This window comes from Cupressus sempervirens, chromosome 4, assembly GCF_028749045.1.
Source record: "Cupressus sempervirens isolate cs-2001-9-10 chromosome 4, ASM2874904v1, whole genome shotgun sequence".
NCBI lineage: Eukaryota > Viridiplantae > Streptophyta > Pinopsida > Cupressales > Cupressaceae > Cupressus > Cupressus sempervirens.
In genome coordinates this window covers 101,970,789-101,990,598 of record NC_143121.1, presented here as the reverse complement: position 1 = coordinate 101,990,598, position 19,810 = coordinate 101,970,789, and the positions used below count along the sequence as shown (strand labels likewise).

Genomic DNA, 19,810 nt, shown 5'->3' with positions numbered 1-19,810 from the left:
CTTTACCCCTCGTAGATCAGTGTCACATATAACTGGTCTCTTGCATTCCAAACCAGAATTATTATCCAAAAAATGCAAGACCATCCTCATGATAATCTAAAAAAATGTAGAGACTAAACAGACAAATCTGGAAACAAATATAGTTGCAGAGCAAACAAGATTGTCAAATTGTCACCTGTTCTTTGCTGAAAACCTAGAAAATCTCTCCTATTTCCTTAACAGCTCCCCATCTATACCAGCTTCTCGCGTGATAATAGACTTTGGAGGTAATTACCTGAGTTTTAAAAGAAAGCAGTAACTTTGTGCGAGGGTACGAGATAATAATTACCCACTACTTTGACATCACCTCCGCCAGCTTTCGCATGCTTGAAAACCCTTTGCATGAGCTCCGCATTAAATTCTTTCATTTTTCGGACGCTTCAGCATTAATCAAATTGAGTCCTTTTGACGGCTTGAAGATCTTCAGCACGATTTACAATGATTATCTTCCTTGGAAATAGGAACATCCTTTAGACCACGCTCATCTGACAGGATCACGAGTGAAAGGCGGCACGTTGTCTTTTCACGCTTGAAAGTGATCATTACGTGAGTCTTGAACTACTTTGAACTACTTTGAACTGAGGTTCAAAGTGTTTCAAAGTGCTTCAGAAGAACAAACCACCGAGTGAGATACATTACCTGCGCAAGGAAAGCGTTAGTAATAAAAATCGCATCGAACCGCTTTGAGCTACTTTGAACTATTTTGAGCTATTGTTCAAAGTAGTTCAAAGTGGTTCGGAATGGGGGAAAAAGGGCTGACCGTGCCGTTTTAAGGCTTTGGCTGGGCACTTCAAGGGCGTTAAGTTTCTCATGCGACAAGGTAAGTGGACGCGCTTGAGAGAAAAATTAAATTCAAAAGTGAATTGGTGACTATAAATGTGGCTAACAAGCATCTCTTTAAAACTTGTTTTTATATCTTTCAAAAACATATAGGTGGTTTCTACTATATATGTTTGCAAGACTATTTTATTCAATAAGTTTATCTCTTTTAAAACTAAAATCACGTTTATATTCTCTCACTTTTAAAAATACTTATTTTTAATTATGATCATCATAATAGTCATTTCCCTCCTAGTTTATAGATCATATGTACTATTATAGCTACTTTCTCCTGATTTTCAATAATTCAACAAATAATCATTTCCCTCCTAGTTTATAGATCATGTGCACTATTATAGCTACTTTCTCCTCTTCATCTTGCAAAGTTTCTAATAAGATTTCCAATCATTCAACAAATTGAGTCATAGAAATACTATTTTATGATGTCTTTTTTATAAAAGAAAATATGTATGAGCTCATTATGAGGATAAACATAAACTTTGGTGATAAAAAAATTTAGTACACAATTGATTATTGGTGTGTTTTAACATTTGCGATAGTAGTTGTTAAGTTAATATCTAGTAATTTAACAACATTGCATCAAACATTAAAAATAATTTCAAAGATAAAGATAAATATAAACTTCAGTCATGAAGAATTATAGTATATAATTGATTTCTAGATGCAAAATTTAACAAACTAATAAATATACCTAATTGAAATAGTAGGAGATAGGATATACTCCTAAGTGTGTGATAGTACTTGTTGATTTAATACTCATACTTGTTAAATTAATGTCTAATATTTGTTACAATATTAAACCAAAAATTGTGACTTTAATGTTATTCTCAAAATCAACCAATCATTCGATGTCACATGATTGCACAAGCATGGGTATCCTTTTTCAATGACCAATTGTCTCACCTTTTTTCGACTATTTTGGACACCTTGACAAATAAAGATGCTAATGTGGCATCATATTTGATGTTGTAAAACTTGTCAATTAAGCCATTGTAAAAAAAAAAATAGTGTGTTTCAAATTCTCCACAAAAGATTTTGCATAACACATAGTTAAGGTGCTCAACTATTAGGTCTTATCCTCTAACTTCTATAAGAACATTGAATATTAGTTATTTCTTACATGTATTTTTAGACCTAAGATATTTTGCATTGTCACCATACAGAGAAAATTTATCATTTGGTAAATTCAATTTTTTTACTAGAGATCTACTTATATAAAAGATAATACAAATATATAATAGCATTGAATAGTAATTAATAGATCATGCATACTTAATTGTTTAAATTATATTGAAACTATAAAAACATATATAAAAACAAATGATTAACCTTGTTTTTAAGCTTACAACACTTAAAATATACATGAAATCTATAGAATATTAATTAATAATATTTATTTTTAATTAATAATAAGAAATTAATAGTGCATAACATAGCCTATGAATATTGATGACCACTTTCTGAATTAAATGGCATATTTTTCAGTGGATCTTTGGGATTACGCCCAATGATCTATCATTAGAAAGGGCAAAAAGTTATACAAAAGTACTAAAACCAAGGACCGAGACCATTGAAGATTAGGTGGTAGCTCATGCACGCTTTAATTGTGGAAAGACTTAAAAGGGAGGTAATATTATTCAATATTAGTTGGGAGTTCATAACAATTTCAATTTTGGAGCGTTTCACGTTGCCAGCAACTATATCACTCTGCACATACCTTCGACTTGTTGAAATTTAGGTATATCAACTACACCTCAAGAAATTCAGATGAAAGAAGGTTAGGTGAAAGTCTCATTAGTGCGTGAATCCTAAATTAAATTGTTCATATATGCATTCAGACAATGATATACCCCACCAATTGCAATCTTCGGCTGAAAATTTGATTTAATGATTTCTTGCCCTCACAGTCAGTTGAGCATTTAAGCTCGTTCAATGTACTCATGTTATACCGAGTTCATTGAATGGTTTTTTGATGCAAAAATTTATTTCATTCATTGAAATATTTGTTTTTGTCACACACCCATTTGAAAACAGGTTCATTGAATGATTTCTTGATGCCAAAATTCATTGCAATCATTGAAAGATTTCTTGCCCACCCGCCCATTTGATCTCTTTCTAAAAGTTCGGCATGGATTCAATCTATTTTGCTCCATCAGTTTATTCTGTAGCTGCAGGAATTCTCTTGCTGATAGTTATCAGTTTCTTGAAGAAGAAGAAGAATTTGTCATTAGCATTACCTCCAGGTCCTCCTGGATGGCCCATCATTGGAAACCTACTTCAGCTTGGGGACAAACCCCACCAATCTCTTTCCCTCCTTGCAAAGAAATATGGGCCTCTCATGACAATCAACCTTGGCAAACAGCCAACTCTGGTTGTTTCATCTTCATCCATTGCAAAAGAAGTGCTCAAGAGCAACGACCAGAGCTTCTCAAGCAGGCCAATCAATACAGCTGTGAGAGCATTTGCATACCAAGGCACAACTCTTGTATGGAGTCCTTATGGCCCTCGTTGGCGCTTGCTTAGAAAGATCTGCACCACAGAGATATTTAGTCCCAAAAGGCTGGATGCCCTGCAGCATTTGAGAAGAGAGGAGGTATTCACAGCCATTGATTACATCTTGAAGGATTCTAAACAGGGTAATGTTGTGAATATTGGTGAAAGAGTTTTCATGATTTCACTTGGCCTTGTAGGTAAGATGGTATACAGCAAAAAAGTGTTTGAAACGGGCTCTGCTCAAGCAGCAGCGTTCAAGGACATGGTATGGGAAGTCCTCAAGTTGTCAGGGACTCCGAATTTATCAGACTTTGCTCCTTTTCTGGCGAGGTTTGATCTTCAGGGGCTGAATAGCAAAACTAAGATTTTGTCCCAGCGTTTTGATAACATGTTTGACAAAATTATTGAGGAGCGACTAGCACAGAGAACTGATACACATTACAACAGCAATGGAGTGAAGGATTTTCTGGATGTAATGTTGGATTTGAGAGATGATGGTACACAACTTACTCTGGAGAACATTAAAGGAATGCTGATGGTAAGCCTTATTCCTTCCAAAAAAATGAAAATGGTATAAAATCTCAGCCTGTAGAAAATGTATTGAGAAGTATGGAATGTATGCTGATTTCTCTATTTTCTATTTCTTGATCTGCTTTAGTCCAGTCGTCCTTGAACATCGCACATTTGAAAAAAGTAAGTCAATTTTATTGATTATTTTTTCTTCTGGAATCGATTGTGCGATAGTTTATAGTATCAACATTTGGATCATACTACATGATCTATCATCAGGATGCCAAGAAAACAAAAGAATTGAACATGATCTATCAGAAGATAAAAACTGATCCATCATTTTCAATTCCTTTGCTCTCCAGCATCCTGATGATAGATAGGTATGATCCAAAACATTGATGTTAAAACTGTCATATAATTGATCCTAAAACAGATAATTGATTCCAAAAGAAAAAATGAAGTGTGAAAGTCCAATGAACTTAAGTCCATTTTGACTATTTAATACTTTTTAAACCATCGGCGCTAGCCCTCTTCAGCGACAATTGTACTATAGAACTCTAATCAAATTAATTCATCCACGAAACTGAATGAAATTTTCTTGTTTTTACAGGACATGTTTGTTGCAGGGACTGACACAACTTCAGCAACAATCGAATGGACAATGGCGGAACTTCTGAGAAAACCAGCAATGATCAAAAAAGTCCAAGCAGAGCTTGATGATGTCGTGGGTTTGGAGAGAAGAATGGATGAGGAAGACATTGCAAATCTTCCATATCTCCGAGCAGTAGTGAAGGAAGTGTTAAGATTACACCCTGCAGCCCCACTGAACATTCCTAGAAAGGCAGATAAGCCTTGTGAGATTGGTGGGTACCTTGTTCCGGAGAATACCCACGTGTTTGTGAACATATGGGCCATTGGGAGAGATCCTAGTGTGTGGAGAGATCCTTTGAGTTTTAATCCAGATAGGTTTTTGGAATCTAATATTGATTACAAAGGCCAGGATTTTGATCTGATACCATTTGGGGCAGGAAGAAGGATATGCATTGGGCTTCCACTGGCACACAAAATGGTTCATTTGGTGGTGGGATCATTGGTGCAAGCCTTCAATTGGTCCGTCCCCATGGACAATGAGGCAGGTATCGATATGTCTGAGGTATTTGGGATTACTCTGCAAAAAGCTGTGCCACTTAAAGCTATTCCTAGCCCAAGAATCGGCATCAAATTTTAATGTTAAAAATTACAGGACTCTCCATGTTCACATTTGATTGTCTTCTCACAGGCATTCAAATTTCTAGTAGAGAGCAGATTTCCACAATCCATCGGATACTTAGAATGTTTCTGGATTCAAATTTATTTTGAATAATTTATGTAACCATGACTCTTTTGGTTGGAGCCTGTTAAGTGTGTTTTTTTCCTCGACCACTTAAACATCATACATTAAGGCTAAATGTGTTAAATAGTCAAAGTTGACTTATTTTTCCAAACCTAATTTCTTCCTTAGTGTGTGATGTTTAAAGGTGGCCGTTTTTTCCATTCTATATTGTCAATTATGAATTTAGGCATATTATTTTACAAAGTGAGTGTTACTTAGGGGAAGAGAACTAGAGATCAATATGGGTATAATCATGATAGTTTTCTCTAAATATTCTTAATTATTGTTCTTAAAAGAGCTTAAAAAATGAAAATACTTGTACTAATAGCCGATCACATATGTACTAATAGTCAATTATGTTTTAACTTTTTTAAGTTTTTTTGGTTGGTGATTGACCAATTTGTTCACCACCATTGGGACATTTCATAAAGACTACTTGGACATTTAACCACAAGTATTAGTGTTTTTTGAGTAAGCGGCTATTGGTGCATGAATATAGTAGATATCATATAAGCATTTTGAAATGACACTTCTTGACCATTTTGCGCTCCACAACCCCTAAAGAGAGATCCGTGAATACCCAAAAGTCGATACCTTAGCTTTAAGTTTTTCACTCACCTATAGGGGTGCACCAAAGAAATCGACAAAATCCAACTTACATTTTAGGAGTTCCAAAAGAGTGAAGTTAGCCTAGGCGGCTACTAGGTCTTTCTCCCTAATTATGATATAAATAAAATAATGAGATAATAAAGATTTATTATAAAATTGTCGATAGATGAGTCTAAATATTAAAATCTATAATAAATAGCATATTATTATTAATTCAAATTTTCAATTAATAGTTACATTACTTTGATAATTTCTAATTAGATCAATGTGAAAACACAATCTTTTTACACTAAAATTCTTCCAATCAAATTTCAAATTCTTCTTTGAGGGTGATCCCACAATAATGGGTTCCACTTTTTGACCAATTTTGACACTGAAATCAATATTTTTGCAACAAACGTCACGTTCAAGTGACTATACCTCCAAAACTATAAATAATTTCAAGATGACATTAACTAGTGATTTTGAGTACTTTGTTCCTACTTTGTAACCATATTTTTCAATCTAAAAAAAAATTATTTATGTCAATTTTTTTTATCTCCTCCGAAAAGTGGTACATAATAAAATTCAATATTTTAAAAAGTGACAGTCCATTTGACACACATAACTTTTTTTCTAGAAATGATAATGAAGTAATTTTTTTCGACGTTAGATTTGTAACATCAATATCCAAAGGATGCATTTGGTTTGATTTATTTTGGTTGAATATTTTATAGTTTATGAAGTTTTGAAGTGACATGAACCGTAATTCAGACATATGTTCCGTTTGACACAGATAATTTGAAGTCAATTTATCATAAACTTTTCTTCTTCTTTTTTAATAGAAAGGTATCTCAATAAGCCAGTTCCTCCATATTTTTCAAAAAAAAATTGACCTAGTTTACTAATTTTCCCAAGGTGTCAAAGTCGGTTGATGTTCAATCGGCAATGAACCTATAATGAGTTAAACTCATATTTGAAAGTTTTAATGATTAAATTATGTATTAAAATTATATTCGTTGGAAAGTTTGCTCCGAGCAGCACGTTTTGACATTTTTTATTTTATAGTGGGAGATCATTCTCCTGCAATTATGGAAGTCAAAGGAGCTTTTTTTAAAAAAAATTTGAAAAACAAGTGAAAATTTTTGTGATTTTGCATGTTTGTGCGAACGTACATTTGCACGAACATGCATCATAAAAATTTGCGGCTGTCGAAAAAAGTTTGGAAACATGTTTGCCTGAACATATGTAATTCAACATGTTCGTGCGAACACCCCAAAAAAATCGAAAAAGTTGTCATTTGTCTTTTTATTTGCCATTTGTATAACTATTTACCACCAACCTGACCTACGTGCATTGTTTGTCTTTGCCATGAATTTAATTTGCAAAATCGAAAGCATCAATTTGGTAAAAATATTGTACATTTAAATTATTTCTTTCTTTCATTCATTAGTGAAATTGTTTGACAGATGCATTGAAGTTAAATTAAAAATTAGTAACATATTAATGGTGTTAAAAATTGTATATTCTTATTGTATTACTAATGGTCTCCTTGCAGCATGCAGCAATCGTGGAATAAAGACATGATCGTAACAAACAACTAATGCTTGTTTTGCAGGATGTTGTCGAAGACCATTGTGTGTTTGTCAAAACCATGTGTGTGGATTTATTAGATTAAATAATAGTTCATTTGGTGCTTAAAATGAACTTTTTATTTTCTGTCTGGTGTGTCTATAGTGTTTAAATCCGTAAGAGTTGCATTGGATGTATCCTCTCCCCTCGCCATTCGTGGATCTTGGGTGTACAAGAGAAATCCATGTAACTTTTATAGGAGTCCTGCCTTGGACCAAGATACTCGATATTGGGTATGTCAGGGGATGACCTCAGAGCGGTAACAGGCCAAAAGCCAAGTCAACGTTCTAGCCGCTATATAAAACTCGATTACGGTGAAAGCCGTGTCAGCGGTATTGCTAAGTGATAGCTCTCCTCCAGTACCCTTATGGTGCGTCAAACCCCGGTTCTTGGGGCTGGGAGACATTCTGAGGAAGTTTATCACTCACTTGTTGAACGGAATGCCCTTACTAAAAACCATGTTTTAGTGGCCAAAATCCTTTCTATCCACTGGCTCAAGGGGTCAACCATGCCCGTGAAGACATCCTACATTCTTGCGGTCCTTAGTAGAGACAACAATCCCTTGGGAAGTCATGCCCCTTGAGACGTGGATCTTGGTAGCCTCGAGAAGTGAGTGCGCTGTAAGGGGGAGCCTATGGTGCCAAGGTCCTAAGTTGTCCGCTTTGGATAAGCGTCGTTGAACTTTGATTCAAGTAGGAATTCAGTGGATATAGTCCTAAAGCCTAGGTTGTGGTGTGATTGTTCACTTTTAACAATAGTTATTCTTGTCTTAATCTGTCTTGCGTGCATGTAAAACATAATCAAGATAAAAGCTAACATTCAAATTTACACCTTGGAAACTTGCAAAACCTTGTCAAAACATCAAACATTGTCAAAACCTTGTCAAGATTTCACCTAAGTTTAAAAAACCTTATGTATACCTCTATCATTAGCATAATCATATTCCTAAATGTCATTTTTGACTTACCCTAGTGGTATATCCCCCTCATATTGCATTGTGCAAACCCTAGCATCATTTTCACTATCAAACCCTATCAAATTGTCCATCAACCAACTTGTCTTCTTGATCACCTATCCTCATTTTACATTGCCTAAACATCATTATCAACCCTAGGAAACCATCCCTTGCATAGTCCACTTTGTGTACATCTACCTTTAGCATCTTTACCAAGTCCAAAACATAACTCTAACTTTCATTTTGCATATCATATTCTTCATCTTGCATACCTTCAAAACGACACCTTGCATTTGCACTTGCATAACATCCCTAGGACATTTACACTTTGCATATCAAAACCCTATGTCATTTAGCATTTCCTCACATTGCATAACATCTCTAAACACTTAAAAATCTCAAAAACACTCATATCTTGCATACCCACACCTTAATTATCAAGTTTTGACCTCTTTTACCAACTGCAACCCTATTTTACCAACTGCACACTTCATGGGTGAAGTTGGTAGTTTCAGGGCGTAGTTGATAGTTTTATGATGCACTTGGTAATTAGGTGTTTCATTCTAAGTTCAAGAACCCTAATCTACACTTCCACACCTTGCATTGCTTCCCAAAACCTTAGGAAACACTCTAAATTATTCAAAACACTCAAAATTTGCATTTTAGGCACCCTGCAACTCTATTTTACCAACTACAACCTTTTTTATCAACTGTACACTTCAAGTGTGCAATTGGTAGTCTAGGTATGTTTACTTGAGAGGCATAAAGTTCATTTAAGTTTCCCTCCACTGCATCTGCATTCTAAGGTATCATGCCAGCACTCACTAGGACACAACCTTTGGAGTTATCAAATGCAATAATGGTCTCATCAAGAATCAACCATCAAAATCATCTAAGGTACATTTGAACACATCAATGTTAATCCCTTGTTTGACGAGATACCACCAATTCCTAAATATCCTAAAAGTACGTGAAGACTTGATTTTAGGACTCACATCATTTGGAGCTACATCATTTGGAGAAGAAAGAAGGACATGAGAGCTACAAACGAAAGAGGGGATTTCTAACATTATGTAGCAATTTATTCTTGAAGAATATTTATTATAATGTTTATTCTTGAAGAATGTTTGTGACTCATAGATTTTAGTCATATTATAATGAAGAATATTTATGCTTTGTTGCAGATGACTGCATTCTATTGATTTCTGTCAAACAATTTAAAAGTACCAACAACGACAGATAAATCTATATAGTGGTTTTTTTATCTGGTTATTGCACAAAATTTATCTTGAGGCAAGGGATAAATTTTTTTTTTTTTTAATTTTATAATGGGAAACAAGAAAGGAAGGAAAAACAAATATGCAAGAAAAAGATCTGATGAAGCAGAACAACGAAATATTCAGAAGACTGTGGCACGTTATCATCAAATTAAACAAGGTGAAGGAAATATTGAAGAAGGCTCAACAGAAGTAGAAGTAGTGCGTATGGGAGAGAGGTCAAGAACACTTCCTACGAAATCTCGAACAATGAATGTTGAAGAAGGTTCAAGATCAGTCCCTACAAAGGTTCAAATAACAGAAGTCGGAGAAGGGTCAAAATCTTTCCCTGTTGAATCTCAAACAATGGATGTTGGAGAAGGCTCAAGATAGTCACTGTAGAAATTCTAGTAACAAAAATCAGAGAAGGGTCGAGATCAGGGGCAGGAACTGGTATGGATGAACTCTTAAATATTGTCCAAGCTGTAAAGTATGGTATTTCTCATAAGAATTTAGATCATTTACTTAAAATGGATGTAGATAAATTGAGAAAACTTGCAACTAGTTTTCAACCATTAAGTTTGTCTAAGAGAAGGTCAATGAAGAAGAAGATAAGAGAAATTATGACTCAATTTGATAATACTGAAACACTTGAACAAGCTCAGTTGCTTTCACTTTTTCTTACACAAAAAAAGTTGCAAGAGGCATTGAAATTGTTAGGTGTAAACACAACATCAAAGAAGAGAAGATTTTCTAGCATCCAAACTGATTTGATTGAAAATGTTAAACAAGGTTTGAGAAACATAGGAAAACACTCTCGAACTAAAGATAAGTCTCCGACAAGAAAAGTGATGTTGATGTCTGTTGTGAGTAAAAATATGTCTCAAAATAGACAAATATCTTCAATTTCATCTGAAATGGGTTTTAGTAGGAAAACAATGAGACAATATGTTAAGAGAAGATTAATTGTGGATGACAGTACTATGGAGGGCAACTGGGCAATCATGTGTAGAGCACCTCGTTCTGATAGAATTGAAGAGTTATTAAAAAGTTTAGTCATATCATTTTGGATTGATAACACTCGTCCTTCATCAAATAGTAGAGATGTTATCATGCATAAGATTGCACCTAGTCAATATGAACATCATACAAAACATTGGTTGGACACAACACAGCATGAGTTGTATGTGTCGTTTTGTAATGAACATCCTAATGTAAAAGTTGGGCAAACATTGTTTGAAAAATTGAAGCCATACTTTGTGAGGTCAAACAAAGTGTTTGAAACTTGTTGTTGTCGTCATCATATTGAGTTTGATCTCCACTATCAGGTATTTTGAAAGTTTATAGAAGACACATATGGTTTTCATGCTGCTCCTCCTAGTAGGAGAAGTGAGTTTATATCATCCATTTTGTGTGACAACATAGATGATCCAACTAGTAAAATAAATTGCATCAAAGGATTATGTGAAACATGTGGTGAATTGGCTCTATTTCCTTTGAAAACTGAAAATATTGATGTAACAAAAATATTGAATTGCAAAAGTTACAAGTATGTCAAGAATGAAACAAAGTTGGGGAAAGAAACAAAAAGGTTGGAATATGTTGAAGAGGAGTTGCCTGTTCTAACATTTATGGACAAATTTAGGAAATTGATTCAACCTTATATTTGTCATGCATTTTTTGCAAAGTGGCAAGCACAACAGTTTCAAACTCTAAGAGATAATTTTCCACTTGGAACAATTGTATTAGTTGTTGATTTTGCAGAGAACTATTCATTTGTTCATCAGAAAGCAATTCAATCAGATTATTACTTTAATAAGCAGGTCACTATTATGGTACATGTTTTTTGTAGACATGCACAGTTAGATTTGGATGGTGTTCAGAGTACAGTTCAAGCACCAGTAATTATAAAGGAATATCATTTTTATATAAGTGATGATAAAGAACATGACATTCACTATGTAGAACATTGCTTCAATATTTTCTTTTCTTATTTGAAAGAAAGAAACATAAATGTTGATAAACATTATGTTTGGTCTGATGGATGTGCCACGCAGTTTAAATCATCTAGACCATTTTATGCATTTTGTAGATATCATCGCAATGAGAATATAAAACACATATGGAATTTCTTTGAGAGTGGCCATGGAAAAGGTGAACATGATGGTGTTGGAGCTTGCATCAAACATGCTTTACGAAAGTATCAAATGAATTATCAGGGAGTTCATGTAAATGATGCACATGATGTTGTTGAATGGTGTAAGACTCATTTTTCATTAGATGAGGTCAAGACATAATCAATAATGAGTTGACAGACACCATATAGAGTCTTCTGGGAGATAACAGGTATGGATGTGTACGTCTGTTTAACTTTTATGCACAATTAAATTATAAAATTTTATTGTTAAGTTTTATTTTTGAATTCGTTGAAGCTTAAATTTAATTTTTCTATATTTTCAATTTAACGAACTTTCAGGTGTCAATAGAAAAAACATGCATGGTTGCAAGAGGATAGAAAAGACACGTTCCTTACATTCAGTCATGAGTACAAATAATTGCAATTGGACATTGGAGACAAGAGAATACTCATGTTTTTGTGATAGTTGCATTGATGAAAACTATGAAGAATGCATCAATCAAACACATGGATATACAGGTGCATGGATTTTGGTACCACTTGATGTTACCGATACATTTAATGAAGAAGATGAAAATTTTGATGATATCCCATTGATTTCTGATGATTATAATCATATCTCTAGATTGGTAAAAGTGGGTGAGTATCATAAAAATTAATCTCAACTTTTTACTTAATTATCGATTTCAACTGTCTTATATATATTGTACACATGCATTCATGTATACTTGTTATGCAGGAGATGTCTTTGCAGTGATTGTTAAGCCTGAAAATCATGAATGTGTCAGTTATTATTTATTGCAATGTACTGCAGAGAGGAAAAATTTATATGACCCTAAAGAAAGTGATGGAATGTTGTTCCCCATAGGTAAATTATACATATACATGTACATGCACATATATATTTAAATAAATATATATATCTAGGTAACTTCATATCTGTCAAATTTTAAAACACATAAATTTCTGGTATAGGTTCTATTGTGATAGAGGGAACATATTTGAAGCAAGAGAAAATAGTCCAACATGGAATACACTTTGTTGATTATCAACCTGACAAAAAAGTATTACAATACAGCCACTTGGTCATTGCTACAGGGCTTTGTCTGCATCCAGTCAAAATTAAGCATGTGCATCGCAAGTGGAGACTAGACAGTGAAGATCATGAAAAAATATTGCATGTTATAAGTGTACATCATGGTTGATTAGACCTTTGAGATTTATTTTATAATAATTTGAATATCAACTTTGGTGAAATGTGTTTTCAATTGTACTATGGTGAAATTGTGAATATCAACTTTGGTGAAATTGTGTTTTTAATCTGAATATCTAAGTTTTAGTTATCATTAGTTTATTTAAAAACTATAAGATTAATTGTACTATGGATGAATTTAAACTATTGAATTATGATCTATGTTACAATTCTTAAATATCAACTTCTTTTCAAACTATTGAATTTCATTTTGAATTAAATGTGTTTAGATTAATTGTACGATCATAAATTCTTAATTTTCATTAATTTATTAAAAAATTATATAATTTAATAATTTAAATTAATTGTACCATGGATGAATTTAATAATACTCCACCTTAAAAAGTTCCAAGAAAAATTCAAGTAGTTGCAAACAATAAATATTGTGATTTTGTATCATTGTAAAATAAAACCCATACTTTCTAAGCCCACGGAGGTCCTCCAAAAGTTATAATTAAAAACCATCTGTTAAAGAAGATCAGAAACATTATTATTATCATAAGCTTCCATGACAAACCACTTTAGAGTCAGTTCAAAGAAATTCGTTGGATGAATGAAAATTGAACTCTCGTTAAAAAAAAAAGTATTTTCTAATTGTAGACCTTTATAAAATTAATTTGAAAATGAAAAAAAATTAGTATTCTTAGTTAGGGTATGTAATCCTTTGATTTGACAATTTAAAATCAGTAGAGAACATTTTGTTCTGGTTAAAATCCTTTTCCATTTTTCAAGTAGTCTATTAACATTGAGTTATTTACAAAAAAAATGAGCCTACACATTGATCAGGAAAAATTATTAGCTGAGGCTTTTGAGTGCATTATTTCTCTCACTTCCATCACAATGCGAGGAAACTCATAATTTAAAACAGATACAACACAACTTAAATGTATTCCAAATCGATGAAGAGCAATTTCTGCTCCACCAATACCAGAAAATAGAGAAAATACTCTGACGCCATCAGGATATAATGCTTTCAAGACTAATAAATGATATGCAACTATATCTGTTTAGAATGAATTACCCAAACAACACAAGCGGTCAGTCAGACAAGAAGTTCCACGAGTGTGATCTCTATCAAATTTTAATATAAGCTCTATCTCATGGAGCTCTAGAGGGACGAGGTCACCTGGCCCCACCCATACCAAATTCCACTCTTCACACTTTTGAAGTATATATTTCTGCGCACTATCTTGCAGTTGCCCTCGTGCATTCTGAATCATAAGTCTCAATTGATCAATAAGGACAGTGCCACATCGTCTTGAGTCTATGGAATTTTTTTTTGTCGTCTGATCCCATGAAGGCCAATACTTTTTTTATTTGCGGAAGTGCTTCCTAAATAGTCATGGGAGGAAAGGTTCTGCTTGAAATCGCTCTTCTATTGGAAGGTTATGCACGTATATACCCTCTTGCTCTTCTGGAAGCTGAAAAGAACATTGAGTCCACCAACTCTGGTTCAACACTATTAAATTGTTCGGATATTGTCTTCCAAATATCCTTCGATGCAAAAGCATCATTCTCATAGTAGAAGAAATGTGGCCCTTGCATGAACACATTGATTTCCTTTGAACGATGGCCAATAGGTTTCCCAGGAACTCCAAAACCAATTAGTTCCTTGGGACACAAATTAGGGATTGCATCACATACTTCAAACATTGCTTGCTTGTCTTGCATACCCTCTATGTATTTTTCATACTTCAACACTTTCATTATCTATGTTACAATTTTGAACTTACACAATTTCATTATCTATGTTACAATTCTTAAATATCAACTTTTTTTCAAACTATTGAATTTCATCTTGAATTAAATGTGTTTTTAATTGTACGATCATAAGTTCTTAATTATCAAATTTAGTTTATTAAAAAATTATATAATTTAATAATTTAAATTAATTGTAACATGGATGAATTTAATAATTTAAATTCATTTATCAACTTGTTTTCAAACTAGATTGAATTTCATAAGTGAAAATTAAAGTATGTGTTTTTAAAATTGTAAGATTATAAGTTTATAGTTATCATTTAGGTCACTTTATTAAAAAACTATATATTTTAATGTTACTTTATTACATCTACAGTCATGTACTCTTAAAGTTTAAATTAGTTTAAATTAATATATTTTTTTTATATTATATTTTGTAAAAGTTCTCTAAAATAATGTATTGGCTTACCTAATTAACATATTTTTATCCACATAAAACTAATATTTATCTTTAGCAGGTTAGTAATTGATTATCAAATTTAGTTTATTAAAAAATTATATAATTTAATAATTTAAATTAATTGTACCATGGATGAATTTAATAATTTAAATTCATTTATCAACTTGTTTTCAAACTAGATTGAATTTCATAAGTGAAAATTAAAGTGTGTTTTTAAAATTGTAAGATTATAAGTTCATAGTTATCATTTAGTTCAGTTTATTAAAAAACTATATATTTTAATGTTACTTTATTACATCTACGGTCATGTACTCTTAAAGTTTAAATTAATATTTTTTTTTAATATTATATTTTGTAAAATTTCTCTAAAATAATGTACATTGGCTTACCTAATTAACATATTTTTATCCACATAAAACTAATATTTATCTTTCGCAGGTTAGTAATTGATAATTTAAGAAATATGTATCTTTCTAACTTCTTACTAATTGATAATTGATAGACATGTACACACGTGTCTCAAGATTATGTTCTATAGCTATAACACAAAAAAATACACATATACACGTCTCAAGAATAAACATCTACAGATCTAATATATCTCTATGTATCTGAAATGCAAACTGTAAATCTCGAATAAATATACGTATGTAGCAAAATATAAAAAGTCATATATACGTACATGTGATGGTATCTAACACTGAAATACTCAATAATCAAATAAATAGTGAAAGTACATGCATGTCATCAAGGAACTAAAATACACGTGTACATGTAAACTGGACCTCCAATATATATGCATCAAAAAATATATAAATCTGATCTACCACTAGAAGGACCCCTCAAGATGCATACGAACAGAATGACTCTCTGATCGAGTCTCCTATACATCCTCTCATCGAGGCACATCAACCAAGCCCTGCAAATATATATACATATATACATGCATGTGTTAGAGTTCTATCTTTAAAACATATATATGCATACATGCATCGTGTACATATACATTCAAATTAAATACAAATTTGCATATATATATATATAGTTTTCAAATATTTAAATAACTTTAAACAAACTATTTAAAACTCAAGTACCTGAGCACTACTAGGTGCCTTAATAGAATCATCTCTCTCATGTATATGATGCCCTGAACCAACAGTATGTCTAACCATGTGCTCAGTGACTTGTGCCTACATGATTTATTACGAGTTAAAGATTAAATTAAATATCTACATATATATCTGAACTAAATTTTTCAATAAATGAACATATTTTTTAATTTCATATATATTTAAAATTAAATATAAATTATATATGTACCTGGGTCTCCGAAGGTGGAGGATGATCAGCAGACTCCATCATATCATCTATTGATGCACCTGAGCCTGAAACTCCATGTCCAACTGCTAGTAAATCTGAGTGAAGTGGACTGTGTAACTAGCTGGGTACATTTGGTGTAGAATCAGTGCTGCCAGGTCCAAATAACAGGTCCATGTATGATGAAATACCCAGGGTCAAACTAGTATCAATCTCAGATAGGCCTCGCAACTGCTCACCAAAATCATCAAGGCCCTCAGCTGTGATATGGACATCTCCAACTTGTATGCTCGAGTCATCTATAGAGTGTCATGAGTCTGGTGCCGAATGTTGTGAGCTACGCACAGGTGTATCATCTGTCACTGGGGTGTCGGCCTGTGTCTGTGGAACTATGTTGGGGCTCTAATGTTGTCTAACAACATCCATCACCACGTGTACTGGAATCCTTTGTGTATCAGAAATATAGCTAATAAAGTGCAACATATCCTCCAAAAAATATAGTGCCATATCCATATGTGTCTGTTGTCCTGAAAGACCATGAATATCACCTGGCAGTGGTAGCTCAGCAGCTCTATATGCATCATCAGAGGAGGCACCTGAAGTGCTACTAGATGCTTATGAAGATGGTCGACCAAGTGGACGAGGACGTCGACTATGAAGATAATGACCAATAGAATCTAATGTGATACTAGCCACTGCAGATGCAACGTGCCCAATAGTGTCAATTGCTTCCCTCTGGGAAGCAATGACGACTCTATCTGCAATAGGCGCATGTGTAGGAATCATAGGGGGCATCCTCGATCCAACAAACTATCTAAGATTTGTAGGTGGCAGACGATCTACACTATGGTACTAGTCACGATCTGCAATCCGACCATGCCCCTATCCGCAATAATCAAGAATATCCAAGTAGTTGACATTGAGCCCTATACGGAACTCAACGTACAACTGTTGTGCAAAATAAAGGAGTATTTGGTCGTTATTAGGATAACAACCATATGCAGCTAAAAATCATGGATAGATCATGCTACCAATAATAAGGTCTCTGTATCATGTGACTTTGTAGCCTCTCACCCTACCCTGTATCCCCTCATAAGATGGAAATAGCTCTCTCTAGATGACGTCTTTGGGGGCTACCCTCTTGACATCATCGAATGATGCATCTCCTGAAACCTCAACCCTAAGCTCCCTAGATATGGAAGCTAATATGGCAGGAGTAAATGAATGGTGACCTCTAAACCTAGTTGTCAAATCCTATAAACTCCTGCATATCGTAGTACATATGTCTCTATAAAGACCATCATCAGAGGTCAATATAGTGTTGCAGTCTAGCAACCTCATGCTCTGAAAATGCAAATAATGCATCGATATCGATGCGTGGAGGTGGTGCAGTAGGACCTCCAGTAGGAGCTGCAGGTGCAGCTTGACTTGGAACATGAGCCGCACCAGCAGCTGGAACATGAGCTGCATGACGAGCCCTACGTCGAGGTACATGAGGAGCCCCACCAGAAACTGCAGTACGAGCCCCACCATGAGCTGCAAGAGAAGCCATATCACGAACTACATCAGGTGCTGCAACAGGAACTGCATCAACCTGTGTCACAGTAGGAGCCGCAGTAGGAGCTGCAGTAGGAACTACATCAGGCATCGCACCAAAAGCCACATCAAGCATATCATGTGAAGCCATATCTGTAGAAATGTATGAAGAGTTAAATTGCCTATTGTACATAATTTTTTATTTTTAACATTAAAAATTATACACATGTAATTAAACATACATCACACGTCATGGACTTAGATAATTTATAACACATCCAGACCTAGATTGATTTGCATATATAAGTATAAGATGACTTTAAAGTTGAGGGTTTGGTTATGGTTAGAGATAATTTGTTGTTCTAAGATTTTATTATACTTTGGGGGGTATTATTAGAGAATTCAATTAAAGGGTACCTAATAAATTATTTATATTACTCTTAAATGATAATGTTTCGAGGTTTAGGTTTCAAGTTGGGTTACATATATATCATTTAAAACAAGGGTCATACTTCATGTATGTACATGTGTTTGAATGTATGTGCATGTATCTCAAATGTAATTTTTAACAATTTAGGATTAGGGTCAACTTGTTTTAATTTTATGTAAGTTAGGCTTCAATTAGGTTTTCAAATAGGGTTTTAGTGTAATTAGGCTCAATTTTAGGGTAAGATTTAAGACCTTATGATACTGTCAGGGTTTACATGAACTTAAATAATTTCTAGCATTAAATTTAGGGGTTAATATTAAAGTCCATGGTTAAGAATTTAGGATAAGGGAACTTAGCATATGAAGTTTATGATTTGGTTCAAGATTATGATTTAGAGTATTTATTATCATTTATAATATTGCGTTTAGAAATTAAATTTTAAGATCAAGGTTAGGGTTAGGGTTTGGATGTACATGTATGTTATATTCATACCTAGATATGCAAATTAATCTACATTCTTATATATGTATAATTTAGGATCTCCCCTTAAGACATGTCATTGAATTATATACTTCTAATTATTAAGACATTAAAAATAATAACATATGTACATTTAAACATGAATATTGAAAACATATGTATGTACATTTATATCTACCACATGAACATATTTACATGTACATTTATGAAATAAAATATACATTTTAATCTACATTCTTATGTATAATTTAGGATCTCCCCTTAAGACGTGTAATTAAATATAGTTAATTACACTTAGTTATAAGATAAATTAAGATCAATAGTTAACATATACACAAATTATACATATAAAAATGTGAATTTATTAAAAATATGTACATACATCTACTTTTAACCATGAACAAATATACATGTACATCTATGTTCAAAATAAAAAATTATACATTTTAATCCATATTTTTACATGTACAATTCAGGATCTAGACCCCTTAAGATATGTCATTTAATTAAACTTCTAAGATTAAGACATTAAAGTCAATTTGACATATATACATTTAACATTCACACACACACACACACACACACATTTTAATATTTTTTTAAATTTGTTTTCTAAAATTTTGTAATGTTTTTCTAATTTTTTTTAAAATATTTTTTCTAATGTTTTTCTAAATTTTATATTACTATAAATTTTCTAATATTTTTCTAATATGTTTTAAAAAAATTTTTCTAAAAATGTTTTTCTAATATTTTTTCTAAATTTATTTTTAAAAATTTATATTAAATTATAAATTTTCTAATATTTTTTCTAA

General features: G+C 32.9%; 1 protein-coding gene across 1 annotated transcript; it reads left to right on the top strand.

Moving 5' to 3' along the window:
- Positions 1–2,731: 2,731 nt before the first annotated feature.
- On the top strand, positions 2,732–5,366 carry LOC149560143 (geraniol 8-hydroxylase-like). The gene is made up of 2 exons (XM_089824533.1): positions 2,732–3,910; positions 4,493–5,366. The coding sequence occupies exons 1-2, from the start codon at positions 3,008–3,010 to the stop codon at positions 5,108–5,110; spliced, it is 1,521 nt and encodes a 506-aa protein (XP_089680659.1). The 5' UTR covers positions 2,732–3,007; the 3' UTR covers positions 5,111–5,366.
- The last annotated feature ends 14,444 nt before the right edge of the window (positions 5,367–19,810 follow it).